The 15462-nt window shown below is 37.8% G+C and overlaps 1 protein-coding gene across 1 annotated transcript in view; it reads left to right on the forward strand.

Annotated features, from left to right (window-relative positions):
- LOC117598765 (deleted in malignant brain tumors 1 protein-like) overlaps positions 1 to 15166 on the forward strand; it is a 41938-nt gene extending 26772 nt beyond the window's left edge. Inside the window, exons 13-25 of the mRNA XM_053239394.1 lie at positions 697 to 1011; positions 1093 to 1371; positions 2604 to 2921; positions 4218 to 4496; positions 5561 to 5875; positions 5957 to 6235; positions 7300 to 7617; positions 8909 to 9187; positions 10243 to 10557; positions 10652 to 10930; positions 13526 to 13849; positions 13937 to 14074; positions 14786 to 15166. Coding sequence (XP_053095369.1) covers positions 697 to 1011; positions 1093 to 1371; positions 2604 to 2921; positions 4218 to 4496; positions 5561 to 5875; positions 5957 to 6235; positions 7300 to 7617; positions 8909 to 9187; positions 10243 to 10557; positions 10652 to 10930; positions 13526 to 13849; positions 13937 to 14074; positions 14786 to 14892 — 3545 coding nt within the window. The 3' untranslated portion in view covers positions 14893 to 15166. The remainder of the gene's footprint in view (positions 1 to 696; positions 1012 to 1092; positions 1372 to 2603; positions 2922 to 4217; positions 4497 to 5560; positions 5876 to 5956; positions 6236 to 7299; positions 7618 to 8908; positions 9188 to 10242; positions 10558 to 10651; positions 10931 to 13525; positions 13850 to 13936; positions 14075 to 14785) is intronic.
- The last annotated feature ends 296 nt before the right edge of the window (positions 15167 to 15462 follow it).

Here is a 15462-nt window from a genome sequence, read left to right on the forward strand (position 1 = left end):
TGTTCATTAGACACCTGAGAGAAGTAATTAGCATAGACCAACAGGCACTTCCAAACAACACTACAGATTCGACAATACTAGAGGCACGAGGATAGATCTAACAGAGTCAAGTATATAATACAGAAAGATCAGAATCCAACCTTACCAGTAAAGAATAAATCCAAGATAGAACAACGTAAAACACACTGAATATTGAGCTGGATACACCTTCAATATATCTTAGTAAGCCATGCCCACAATTCACACCTTAAGGAAGACTGAACCTACTCTTGTTTAGACACCTGAAAGATCTAATTAGCATAGGCTAACAGACACTTCCAAACAACATTTAAAGATTCTGCATTGACTGTAATGATTTTGAAGGAAAATGGGCAAAACTTGCATAGTTTGTACTCAGTAAGAAAATCATTAGCCAGGAGCCACATTACCTTTTGAGTGTAGATATCTACCACATATTTGATTGATCTATAGACAGTCTGTAATAATTTAGTTGGCATATAAAATAGTTTTTTCTTTATTTCCCCAAACAAATTCACTTTTCTCAAACATACAAGCTTGAAATGAGTGAAGTTTGAAATTTTCTTTAACCTCAATTGGTTTTCTTTCTAGTCTTAATACATGTTATGTCTCATGAGCAAAAGTGGCATGAAAATGAGTTCTTAGTAAAACCTTCTGTTTTTTCACATAATAAATCAGTCCATAATGGGACCAGGCTGGTGAATGGTCCACGTAACTGTTGTGGTCGAGTGGAGATCCAGCACAAAGCCCAGTGGGGAACAGTGTGTGATGATGATTGGGACTTAAAGGATGCAGAGGTGGTGTGTAGACAGCTTGGATGTGGTAAAGCCGTCAGCGCTCCTCAAAGTGCCCACTTTGGGGAGGGAAGTGAACCAACCTGGCTGGATAATGTTCAGTGTACTGGAACTGAGAGCTACATAGATCAGTGCTCACACAATGGATTTGGAATAGAGAACTGTGGACATGGTGAAGATGCTGGAGTTGTGTGCTCAAGTAAGTTTTTCTTTTGTGGCAGTATCCTGTTAAAAGTGAATAAATGGACATAATTATTATTATGTATTTCTGTATTATTAGACTTGCAGGCTCCCACATTGACTCGGATCTCCCCAAACTCTGTGCTCTCACCTGGAGAAGTCCTTCAGTTCACATGTACCACACCCAGCCCAACATGCATCTCTGTAGACTTCAGTTTGTATAAAACTGGGACATCAATAATGATACAAACTGCAGAGTCTACAACAACATTTACTCTGACTGTAGATGCCTCACATCAGGGCCAGTACACCTGTGACTACTCATACAGGGAAAGTAACTCCATATCATCCAGGAGCAACTCCATTAACATCACTGTAGGTAAGTGGAGAGAAGACCTTATTCTGAACAGCGTTAAGAGATTGATTAATAGTTTAAAAAATTTATTTGATTACTCATAATTTAAATATTATTTAATTTTCTTTCTTAACATGTCTAACACAGAAATAATGTTAGTAATGGTAGTAATGGATCAATAGGAGGGCTAAAATATTATACTACCTGTCAGTACCTCGACATTAATATTATGCTGGATATGAATGGATTTATGTGTAAATTGTTAGTGTAAGCGTTTACACAAGAAATTCGATACTGATTAAAATCCCATAAATTTGGAAAAACATTAGTATTCTACTCTTGCTCCGGACTGTCAGTAAATTTACTCATAAGAAGAATAACTAATTTAAACCTCTGCCTGCTCGACTTCAGATTATATAATTTGCATGCATTACTGCACTTTTATGTCTGGAATATACTGTGGAGTTTAAAATGCTTAGTTTTATTAAATTTACAGCGTTTAACAGATGCTGTTATCCAGAGTGACTTATAGAAGAGGTCTGGAGCCAAAAACACATCCTCATGCTAGTTCACAATGTCAGGGACTAAGAGTACCATCGAGAAAATTTGGTGAAAACCAGTCATTTTGTCTTATTGCCATTAATTAAATAATATTAAGAAAAAGGAAGTGAGCCAACACAAACCTTTAAATTAAGATAAATAAAATAATCACTCAATTAAAGGAAAAAAATATAGTCTGAACATAGCCACAAGCCATAAACAAAAGGAACATTAACAGCTGACGGAAAACAACCGGAAACATCTGAGAGAAGATTTGGTGCTCGCTTTTTATTTTTAATATTCTATATTAGTAAATATTATTAGTGGAGAAGAGGTGAGTCAAAATTATTTCCACATCTGCCTTTCAGCCTTTACCCTGATCATTCTTTTCGAATCAAACTAAAGTCCACTTTTGTTTTTCAGCCTTTATCCTGATTGCTCAGTTTGTGCTCACAGCAGTCTGTACACTTGAACATTTTAATAGAGTTTTGTCGGAGTCACTAAATACAAATCAGCTGTGTCAGAAATGCACTTTTGATACGGCTGATCAACATACACACACGAGTACGAAGAATGTCAGCCTTTCTAATATTTTTGTAATTCGGTGTAAAATATTAGTTCAGTCTAGATCTGTTCATTCATTATTTTCAGTAAGACTCACACTGACTGGCTTTTATATTTGAGGTTCCTAACAAACAATGCCTGTTGTTCTCTAGTAAACTTGCAGCAGCCCAACATCTCCTTCACTGCCACTGGTGGATGGTTCCACTGGGGGCCTAACGGACCAGAAGTTACTACTGGCTACGGATTCTCCATCATTTGCTCCGTTAAAGCTCAGTATCCAGGAGGTTCCTTTCACTTGGTGATCAGTGGATCCAACATCACCAGGACTCAGTCAGCTGTTAATAACTCAGCTGTCTTCCTTTTTCCTAAGGCAGATTGTGTCCATCAGGGAAACTACAACTGTATTTATGAAGTTAACGTGTCTTCACGTACCTTTACTTCCACCAAACTCCTGGCCATCACTGTGAAAGGTATATTAAAAATAATTTGTTCTCTACTAAATTAAATACAGTAAAAAAATTATTTTTTGTTAATTGCAAATAAGACTATTTGGATTTCAAAAACTGTCCCTTATATTTTTTTTTTCCTGAAAGAGAGACATGGCTTAGCCCTTCTTGCACATTTATACCAGCCAGGCCTGATGTTTGTTCTTGTGTTCTCGTTTGGGGTATAGTATGTGAGACAAACGAACAATAGGCAGAAAAATATGGCAGGGGCGTCAAAGACTCCACACGTGGCAGATGGCCAGTAATAGAAACTATAGCAAAGGTGCCACTTACAAAAACAATGTTCCAAAGTGCAGGAACTTTAATGCAACAACAGAACTTGGGGGCTTATTCCTCCTCGGTAAAACATAGATCACTGACTGAGTCATAATGATGTTAAGTGGAGTGAGATCGCATGCAAAGATGAGAGAGATCAGAGAGGGATTTGCAGCAGTGCACGGGAATCTCTTTGTTTAAAAGAAAGATAATTGCAAACTTGGTTTTTAGATTCAAAATCATAACAGCTGAAACTACGTACAAACAATTCTAAGCAGTACTTTCTTCTCCTGTCCAATATGTACCATCTCATTTGTGTAGTATACAGTTCATAGTGAAGACGTATGTGGCTCGATCCTTCTGATCCTTTTTGCGCTCTGAACTGCAATGTAGTATCCAGCTTGTCCTTGTGTGTGCAGTTAGCCATCTGTCAAGGATCCACTCTGTGCGAATAGCAATGCACACAGAAAATAATTTTTGCATCAAGACAAGTTTAAATGCCATTCTTTCTACCAACTCGAGTAAACCTTCTGTGGCAGGGACTTATCAACGGGCTTAAATATCTTGCATTGACTGCAATCATTTTGAGGAAAAAACATGCAAAACTTACATAGCTTTTACTCCAGAAAGGCTCGTTTTCCAATAGCCATGTTACTTTTTAATAGCTACGAGTTTTATTTGATTGAACAAATTCACTATTCTCAAGCATACAAGAATTAAAACTAGGGAAGTGCAAAATTTTCTGTAATCTCAACTGCACGTCTTCCAGTATTATATCACTGTAGAGCTCATGAGCGTTGCTGACAGAAAAATTATTAATTAGTGAAACCTTCCGTCTTTTTACATAATAAATCAGGTTGTAATGAGATCAGAGTGGTGAATGGGCCAAGTACCTGTCGTGGTAGAGTGGAGATCCAGCACAGAGCCCAGTGGGGATCAGTGTGTGATGGTGATTGATGATGATTAAATGTACATAATTATTATTATATATTTCTTTGTTATAAGACTTGCAGGCTCCCACATTGACTCGGATCTCCCCAAACTCTGTGGTCTCACCTGGAGAAGTCCTTCAGTTCAGATGTACCACACCCAGCCCAACGTGCATCTCTGTAGACTTCAGTTTGTATAAAGATGGGACATCCGTAAAAAAGCAAACTGCAGAGTCTACAGCAACATTTAATTTATCTGGAGATTCTTCACATCAGGGTCAGTACACCTGCGACTACTCATACAGGGGAAGTGACTCTACATCGTCCAGGAGCAACTCCATTACCATCACTGTGGGTAAGTGCAGAGAGACCATTACACTCAACAGTGTACATTCCTTAATTAATTATTTATGCTATTCAAATAACTCTCTTTGTTTACCCGTAATTTATATATTATTTAAATAGCCTTATTAACAAACAAATTTATTAACTAATGTATAAATTCTGTTACTCAGTGACGGCTGAATATGATGGCTGGAATACTCTACTCTTCTCAGTAATTTGTCATTACTAGTATGGAAAGCATAAAACACTCAATGTTGGAATTCTATCGGAAAATAATCAAAGCTGAGTTACTTTTACCGCCCAAAAGTTATTAATTTTCCAAAAAAGAGCATTCTCCCAAATGTTTTCACACCTTAAGTGACACTAAAACTAGTGTTCATTACACACCTGAGAGAAGTAATTAGCATAGACCAACAGGCACTTCCAAACAACACTACAGATTCGACAATACTAGAGGCACGAGGATAGATCCAACTATCCAACTAGAGTCAAGTATACAATACACAAAGGTCAGAATCCATCCTTACCTGTAAAGAATAAATCCAAGATAGAACAACTTAAAACACACTGAATATTGAGCTGGATACACCTTCAATATATCTTAGTAAGCCATGCCCACAATTCACACCTTAAGGAAGACTGAACCTACTCTTGTTTAGACATCTGAAAGATCTAATTAGCATAGGCTAACAAACACTTCCAAACAACATTTAAAGATTCTGCATTCACTGTAATGATTTTGAAGGAAAATGGGCAAAACTTGCATAGTTTGTACTCAATAAGAAAATCATTAGCCAGGAGCCACATTACCTTTTGAGTGTAGATATCTACTATTTGCCTGATCTATAGACAGTCTGTAATAATTTAGTTGGCATATAAAATTGTTTTTTCTTTATTTCCCCAAACAAATTCACTTTTCTCAAACATACAAGCTTGAAATGAGTGAAGTTTGAAATTTTCTTTAACCTCAATTGGTTTTCTTTCTAGTCTTAATACATGTTATGTCTCATAAGCAAAAGTGGCATGAAAATGAGTTCTTAGTAAAACCTTCTGTTTTTTCACATAATAAATCAGTCCATAATGGGACCAGGCTGGTGAATGGTCCACGTAACTGTTGTGGTCGAGTGGAGATCCAGCACAAAGCCCAGTGGGGAACAGTGTGTGATGATGATTGGGACTTAAAGGATGCAGAGGTGGTGTGTAGACAGCTTGGATGTGGTAAAGCCGTCAGCGCTCCTCAAAGTGCCCACTTTGGGGAGGGAAGTGAACCAACCTGGCTGGATAATGTTCAGTGTACTGGAACTGAGAGCTACATAGATCAGTGCTCACACAATGGATTTGGAATAGAGAACTGTGGACATGGTGAAGATGCTGGAGTTGTGTGCTCAAGTAAGTTTTTCTTTTGTGGCAGTATCCTGTTAAAAGTGAATAAATGGACATAATTATTATTATGTATTTCTTTATTATAAGACCTGCAGGCTCCCACATTGACTCGGATCTCCCCAAACTCTGTGCTCTCACCTGGAGAAGTCCTTCAGTTCACATGTACCACACCCAGCCCAACATGCATCTCTGTAGACTTCAGTTTGTATAAAACTGGGACATCAATAATGACACAAACTGCAGAGTCTACAACAACATTTACTCTGACTGTAGATGCCTCACATCAGGGCCAGTACACCTGTGACTACTCATACAGGGAAAGTAACTCCACATCATCCAGGAGCAACTCCATTACCATCACTGTAGGTAAGTGGAGAGAGGACCTTATTCTGAACAGCGTTAAGAGATTGATTAATAGTTTAATAAATTTAATTGATTACTCATAATTTAAATATTATTTAATTATCTTTCTTAACATGTCTAAAACAGAAATAATGCTAGTAATGGTAGTAATGGATGAATATGATGGCTAAAATATTCTACTACCTGTCAGTAACTCGTCATTAATATTATGCTGGATATGAATGGATTTATGTGTAAATCGTTAGTGCAAGCGTTTACACAAGAAATTCAGTACTGATGAAAATCCCGTAAATTTGGAAAAACATTAGTATTCTACTCGTGCTCCGGACTGTGAGTAAATTTACTCATAAGAAGAATAACTAATTTAAACCTCTGCCTGCTCGACTTCAGATTATATAATTTGCATGGATTACTGCACTTTTATGTCTGGAATATACTGTGGAGTTTAAAATGCTTAGTTTTATTAAATTTACAGCGTTTAACAGATGCTGTTATCCAGAGTGACTTATAGAAGAGGCCTGGAGCCAAAAACACATCCTCATGCTAGTTCACAATGTCAGGGACTAAGAGTACCATCGAGAAAATTTGGTGAAAACCATTCATTTTGTATTATTGGCGTTAATTAAATAATCTTAAGAAAAAGGAAGTGAGCCAACACAAACCTTTAAATTAAGACAAATAAACTAATCACTCAAGTAAAAGAAAAAAATGCCACCATATAAAGTGAGGACAGGCAGATCTGTCTGAACATAGCCACAAGCCATAAACAAAAGGAACATTAACAGCTGACGGAAAACAACTGGAAACATCTGAGAGAAGATTTGGTGCTGGCTTTTTATTTTTAATAGTCACTAAATACAAATCAGCTGTGTCAGAAATGCGCTTTTGATACGGCTGATCAACATACACACATGAGTACGAAGAATGTCAGCCCTTCCAATTTTTTTGTAATTCGGTCTAAAATATTAGTGCAGTCTGGATCTGTTCATTCATTATTTTCAGTAAGACTCACACTGACTGGCTTTTATATTTTAGGTTCCTAACAAACAATGCCTGTTGTTCTCTAGTAAACTTACAGCAGCCCAGCATCTCCTTCACTGCCACTGGTGGATGGTTCCACTGGGGGCCTAACGGACCAGAAGTTACTATTGGCTACGGATTCTCCGTCATTTGCTCCGTTAAAGCTCAGTATCCAGGAGGTTCATTTCACTTGGTGATCAGTGGATCCAACATCACCAGGACTCAGTCAGCTGTTAATCACTCAGCTGTCTTCCTTTTTCCTAAGGCAGATTGTGTCCATCAGGGAAACTACACCTTTACTTATGAAGTTAACGTGTCTTCACGTACCTTTACTTCCACCAAACTCCTGGCCATCACTGTGAAAGGTATATTAAAAATAACTTGTTCTCTACTAAATTAAATACAGTAAAAAAAAATTTTTTTTTAATTGCAAATAAGATTATTTGGATTCCAACAACTGTACCTTATATTTTTTTCCTGAAAGAGAGACATGGCTTAGCCCTTCTTGCACATTTATACCAGCCAGGCCTGATGTTTGTTCTTGTGTTCCCGTTTGGGGTATAGTATGTGAGACAAACGAACAATAGGCAGAAAAATATGGCAGGGGCGTCAAAGACTCCACACGTGGCAGATGGCCAGTAATAGAAACTATAGCAAAGGTGCCACTTACAAAAACAATGTTCCAAAGTGCAGGAACTTTAATGGAATAACAGAACTTCGGGGCTTATTCCTCCTCGGTAAAACATAGATCACTGACTAAGTGATTATGATGTTAAGTGGAGTGAGATCGCATGCAAAGATGAGAGAGATCAGAGAGGGATTTGCAGCAGTACACGGGAATCTCTTTGTTTAAAAGAAAGATAATTGCAAACTTGGTTTTTAGATTCAAAATCATAACAGCTGAAACTACGTACAAACAATTCTAAGCAGTACTTTCTTCTCCTGCCCAATATGTACCATCTCATTTGTGTAGTATACAGTTCGTAGTGAAGACGTATGTGGCTCGATCCTTCTGATCCTTTTTGCGCTCTGAACTGCAATGTAGTATTCAGCTTGTCCTTGTGTGTGCAGTTAGCATCTGTCAAGGATCCACTCTGTGTGAATAGCAATGCACACAGAAAATAATTTTTGCATCAAGACAAGTTTAAATGCCATTCTTTCTACCAACTCGAGTAAACCTTCTGTGGCAGGGACTTATCAACAGGCTTAAATATCTTGCATTGACTGCAATCATTTTGAGGAAAAAACATGCAAAACTTACATAGCTTTTACTCCAGAAAGGCTCGTTTTCCAATAGCCATGTTACTTTTTAATAGCTACGAGTTTTACTTGATTGAACAAATTCACTATTCTCAAGCATACAAGAATTAAAACTAGGGAAGTGCAAAATTTTCTGTAATCTCAACTGCACGTCTTCCAGTATTATATCACTGTAGAGCTCATGAGCGTTGCTGACAGAAAAATTATTAATTAGTAAAACCTTCCGTCTTTTTACATAATAAATCAGGCTGTAATGAGATCAGAGTGGTGAATGGGCCGAGTACCTGTCGTGGTAGAGTGGAGATCCAGCACAGAGCCCAGTGGGGAACAGTGTGTGATGATGATTGATGATGATTAAATGTACATAATTATTATTATATATTTCTTTATTATAAGACCTGCAGGCTCCCACATTGACTCGGATCTCCCCAAACTCTGTGCTCTCACCTGGAGAAGTCCTTCAGTTCACATGTACCACACACAGCCCAACGTGCATCTCTGTAGACTTCAGTTTGTATAAAGATGGGACATCCGTAAAAAAGCAAACTGCAGAGTCTACAGCAACATTTAATTTATCTGGAGATTCCTCACATCAGGGTCAGTACACCTGCGACTACTCATACAGGGGAAGTGACTCTACATCGTCCAGGAGCAACTCCATTACCATCACTGTGGGTAAGTGCAGAGAGACCATTACACTCAACAGTGTACATTCCTTAATTAATTATTTATGCTATTCAAATAACTCTCATTGTTTACCCGTAATTTATATATTATTTAAATAGCCTTATTAACAAACAAATTTATTAACTAATGTATAAATTCTGTTACTCAGTGACGGCTGAATATGATGGCTGGAATATTCTACTCCTCTCAGTAATTTGTCATTACTAGTATGGAAAGCATAAAACACTCAATGTCGGAATTCTATAGGAAAATAATCAAAGCTGAGTTACTTTTACCGCCCAAAAGTTATTAATTTTCCAAAAAAGAGCATTCTCCCAAATGTTTTCACACCTTAAGTGACACTAAAACTAGTGTTCATTACACACCTGAGAGAAGTAATTAGCATAGACCAACAGGCACTTCCATACAACGCTACAGATTCGACAATACTAGAGGCATGAGGATAGATCCAACTGAGTCAAGTATACAATACACAAAGGTCAGAATCCAACCTTACCTGTAAAGAATAAATCCAAGATAGAACAACTTAAAACACACTGAATATTGAGCTGGATACACCTTCAATATATCTTAGTAAGCCATGCCCACAATTCACACCTTAAGGAAGACTGAACCTACTCTTGTTTAGACACCTGAAAGATCTAATTAGCATAGGCTAACAGACACTTCCAAACAACATTTAAAGATTCTGCACTCACTGTAATGATTTTGAAGGAAAATGGGCAAAAATTGCATAGTTTGTACTCGGTAACAAAATCATTAGCCAGGAGCCACATTACCTTTTGAGTGTAGATATCTACTATTTGACTGATCTATAGACAGTCTGTAATAATTTAGTTGGCATATAAAATTGTTTTTTCTTTATTTCCCCAAACAAATTCACTTTTCTCAAACATACAAGCTTGAAATGAGTGAAGTTTGAAATATTCTTTAACCTCAATTGGTTTTCTTTCTAGTCTTAATACATGTTATGTCTCATGAGCAAAAGTGACATGAAAATGAGTTCTTAGTAAAACCTTCTGTTTTTTCACATAATAAATCAGTCCATACTGAGATCAGACTGGTGAATGGTCCGAGTAACTGTTGTGGTCGAGTGGAGATCCAGCGTAAAGACCAGTGGGGAGCAGTGTGTGATGATGATTGGGACTTAAAGGATGCAGAGGTGGTGTGTAGACAGCTTGGATGTGGTAAAGCCGTCAGCGCTCCTCAAAGTGCCCACTTTGGGGAGGGAAGTGAACCAACCTGGCTGGATAATGTTCACTGTACTGGAACTGAGAGCTACATAGATCAGTGCTCACACAATGGATTTGGAATAGAGAACTGCGGACATGCTAAAGATGCTGGAGTTGTGTGCTCAAGTAAGGTTTCTTTGTTTTCTGTGGCAATAACCTGTTGAATATGTGAATGTGAATACATTTAACAAAATTATTGAATGTATTTCTTTGTCATTAGACTTGCAGTCTCCCACATTGACTCGGATCTCCCCAAACTCTGTGCTCTCACCTGGAGAAGTCCTACAGTTCAGATGTACCACACACAGCCCAACATGCATCTCTGTAGACTTCAGTTTGTATAAAGATGGAACATCAACAAAGAAGCAATCTGCAGAGTCTACAGCAACATTTAATTTATCTGTAAATGCCTCACATCAGGGCCAGTACACCTGTGACTACTCATACAGGAAAACTGACACTACATCATACAGGAGCAACACCATTAACATTACTGTGGGTAAGTGCACAGAGGACATTTTTACTGAACAACAAGTTATTAATTGATTATTTATAATGTTCAAGTAAATAAGATTGATTACCTATAATGTATATATCATTAAAATAGCTTTATTAGCTACACTAACGCATACACACTGTTAGTCGGCAATGGCTGAATAGGAGGGCTAAAATATTCTACTACCTATCAGTAACTCACTGTAAATTTTATGGAAAGAATAAAAAATTTCCCTTAATTGATTGAAGCTTTGTCGTGGTAAAAGGGTTTATGTACTACAGTGAATCTCAGTGCTTAATGCTCCCGGTTGCACCATTGTTGGTAGACAGAACTGAGGGGGGAGTTCAGACAAATAGCGATCCTAATGACCCCCATGAAATGTAAAAAGAGACTAAGTGTACACAGATTAGGGATACCTGGATCCATTCCAGTAGCCCAGTCAGGCTCAGCCCAAAATGGTGATGTTTCCACCAGCAAGATAAAGGGTAGGTGTCAAGTGCAATGCCAGTCAGGCAGCAGGTATGTGATGGACAGTCTTAGACAGATTAGACCCTTGGAATGAAAACTGGCTTTGTGAACGTGAAGTGTCAGTTCACTGTCAGGGAAAGAGCCTCAGTTAGTGTTTGAGATGAAGTAAGAGCACATAGTAAGCACTCTGGTACCAAACTTCTTGATCATGGGTGGTCTCTTTCCCACTCCAGGGGTCCCACAGAAGATATGCCTCAGGTGGGTGTTCCTAGGCTGAGGGCCTCACAGTTGGAGTTTTTCCCCAGGGCATAAGAGGGCTCCCCCATGAGAGTCTCTGAAATGAAAATGCTGATAGTTCTGAGTATTCAGCCTTCTTGGAGAAGGTGGAGAACTCCTCAGTTTTCCTGGACTTTAATGCACATGTTGGGAATGATAGCAATACTTGGAGTGATGTGGTGACATGTTATTAGACTTCTGTGCAAGACATGCATGTCATAACAGTTTATTTGAACATAGTGTTGAACACAACATGTTGGTGGTTCAAAGACTTCATAGTGGTTGACACATGTCTGGCAAAATGGAATTATGGTCCCTTTAAAAAAAAAAAAAAAAGTGGACCAGAGGGTATGTTCCCGTTGAAGGGGAAACACACTCCTTAAGCTCCCAGGAAAAGTCTATGCCAGGAATCTGGAGAGGAGACTCCCTCAAATAGTTGAACTAGAATTCTGGTTCCATCCAGCCTGTGGAAAAGTGAACCAGCTCTTTACTTTTGCAAAACATTGTGAGGGGTCATTAGAGTATGATAATCCAGCCTACATGTGTTTTTTTTTGGGGTTTAGAGAAGGCCTATGATATGGTACTGAAGGAGTACAGGGTATCTGGGTTGCTACGTTATGCAATCTGGTCTCTGTATCAGCACAATGAGAGTTGTGTCAGCATCCTTGATATTAAGTAAAAACAAAAGTTGTGTGTAGAACTCTTGTTTGTGGTTTTCACAGACAGGATATAGAGACAATGCCTTCTGTCATCAGTCAGTCTAAGTTTCTATCCTCACCTATGGCATGAGTTATGTGTAATGACCAAAAGAATAAGGTCACAGGTACAGGTGGCAGAAACGAGGTTCCTCTGCAGGGTTGATGGGCTTACTCTCCATGATAGGTTGAGGAGTTCTACAATCCTTGAGATCCTTGAAGCTGAACCACTGCTACCTTAAAAATGAAAGGAGCCAATTAAGGTGGCATGGGCAACTTACAAGGATCTCCCCTAATCCTGGTAGAGAGGTGTCAGGCACACCCCACTTTACAGAGACCCCAGGGAAGACCCAGAACCTGCTAGAGAGACTATATCTCACAGTTGTCATGGGAACATCTGGGGATCCCCCAGGAGGACCTGGAATCTGATGCCTCCCACCAGGAATCTGACCCTTACTAGGAAAAGAAGAATGAATGAACGAATGAATGAATGCATGAATGAATGAAACAGAAAATAATCAATGGCAGGGCGGTGTGATGAAGCAAAGTTACTGTTACCATTCCAAAGTTGATTATTTTCCTATAACAGCATGTCCCAGAGTGTTTTATTCCTCTTAAACCACAGCAGTTTACCAAGGGTTACAAGCTTTTATATATTAAAGGAGGAAACGTCACGATTTTAATCTGTTTATAAGTTACTATTAATGTTATGGAATGTTCATGTAACAAGTTGGTTTCTGTTATCATGCAGTTAAATCCTGCTGTTTGTTACCATGAAATCACAATGCACAAACTCCACCCTGAAGACTTTTCCAGCTTTACCTCTGATTGCTTCAAAGCACTAACACTGGAAACTCCTTCTATAAATTTATGGAAGAAGTAAATAAATCTCTCACTATTACGATTATACATTGTTCTTTGTTAAATAACATGTTTTTGTAATCTGTTCATGTGGACCATCTACCATACAAGTGACTCCGTAACTATCATCTTTGATTGAGTGGGTTTTGTTCATAAAGACTTTTTGCTAGTACCAGCAAAATATAGCTCTGATTTCAGCTATAAACAGTCTAGTTCTGTTTATTTCTTTATTTTAAGGAAGACACACACTGACTGGCTTTTATCTTTGAAGTGACAAACCCTCCCTCTTGTATTCTAGTGAACCTGCAGCAGCCCATTATCTCCTTCACTGCCACTGGTGGATGGTTCCACTGGGGGTCTGATGGACCAGAATTGACCATTGGTTATGGCTTCTCCATCATCTGCTCCATTAAAGCTCAGTATCCAGGAGGTTCCTTTTACCTGGAGCTCAATGGATCCAACATCACCAGGACTCAGTCAGCTGTTAACCACTTAGCTGTCTTCTTTTTTCCTGAGGCACATTGTATCCATCAGGGAAAATACAGATGTATTTATGAAGTTAACGTGTCTTCACGCACCTTTACCTCCACTACCACTAAACCCCTGTTCATTACTGTAAAAGGTACTATATGATACACTTTGTTTTGGTTTTTGTTGTTATTTTGTTCCTCAATTTCATGTGTGAAAACACTGATCGTTTCTCTCTCAGCATCTCTGACCCCATTCATTGTTGTTGGAGTGACAGCAGGACTGCTTTTCATGTTAGTGCCAGTCATCATTTGCTTTGCAAAGACACAGAAAAAAAGAAAATATCAGATGGACAGGAAAGATACAGAGTTTGACTTGCGTAAGTAATTTTAAAATTTCACTATATTCACAAAATCCCATTTTGCAGACTGAAATAACTAAACTGTTTTATACCACAGTAATACTGAATTCTCTTTTAATTTTCTATAAGAGCAGCTTTACAGGGACTTATATGGTAGGCACTCCACATAATCTAAGCATAACAAACAGATATAAAAATGTTTAATTGTTGATATGGTATAGTTTTCTGTAAGGAGTTGTTAGTGACTAGTCAGCGGTAAAGCTGCAGCTATGTTTTCTGACACAGGAAGGTCTTCAGGACAGAAAAGTTTGCATTTTGCAGTTTCTTGTTAGCATTGGAAAGCTGCATTTTTTTTTTTTTTTGTCTTATTAACTTCAAGAGAAAGAAAAAGGAGAGGCTGGTCAGGGAGTGACTGTTGATTGCTGATATAACATGTAATAACAGGAGATAGCTTGTTTTGCATTTAACATGTGTTACACAAAACTGCAAACTATTTAAGTGTTACAACCCTCCAAAAGTCGGGGGTGAGGCCAAAAGAAATATGGCCTGGGATTATTAAAGAAAAACTACAAAAATTCTTCTTCTCTCAACTGGTTATTTTCCTGTAACAGCAAAACACTAACAGTAGCATTTTATTCCTTACTTGTTTTATTCTTGCTGAATTGAATGTGTTGATACAAAGATAACCTCAAAAAAATTTTTGTGTGTATTTTGACAATCATTTTACAGATGCCAAAAACCCAAATGAGATTCCCCAAGGAGAGAACAATGCAGACGATGAACCTGTTTGTGAAAACGCAGAAACCTTTTTCCACCAGAAAGTAGACAATGAGTAAGAGGATGAAGAAATTTATGAAAACTGTCTACAGTAGCTTGGAGAACTAAGCTAATACACATTATCTGCATTCCACAAAGAATAACAGGGATAAATTGGATAATTTTTCATTGTTAAGATGTTCTGTTTTTTTTTTATTATAAATTTTTTTATTATAAATTTTAGTTTTTAATTTTCTCATTTTATCCAGTCTGTTAAAATGTAACTATATTACAACTTATTTTTTTCTCACTGCTTTATTGCTACTCGTTAATCTCACTGCTACTCAACATTAAAGTGGTTCAAAGGTGAAACACAAATTGGTTCTTTTATTTAATTTTTTTTTATTTTAATATTAAATATGAAATGCATCAGAATGAACATAACCATTCATTTTCACATTTTCCAAAAATGTGGAAATCAGAGCCTTTACCACAAACATTGAAAGGGTCATTTCTTTGATCTCTTTAAATCCATAGGCTGACCTTCTATTTTCATTCATTTATTCATCTTCAGTAATCACTTTATTCTGGTCAGGGTCATATTGAATCTGGAGCTTATCCCAGGAACACTGGGCAAAAGATGTGGGAAT

Source organism: Pangasianodon hypophthalmus, chromosome 13 (genome assembly GCF_027358585.1).
Source record: "Pangasianodon hypophthalmus isolate fPanHyp1 chromosome 13, fPanHyp1.pri, whole genome shotgun sequence".
NCBI classification, from domain to species: Eukaryota; Metazoa; Chordata; class Actinopteri; order Siluriformes; family Pangasiidae; genus Pangasianodon; species Pangasianodon hypophthalmus.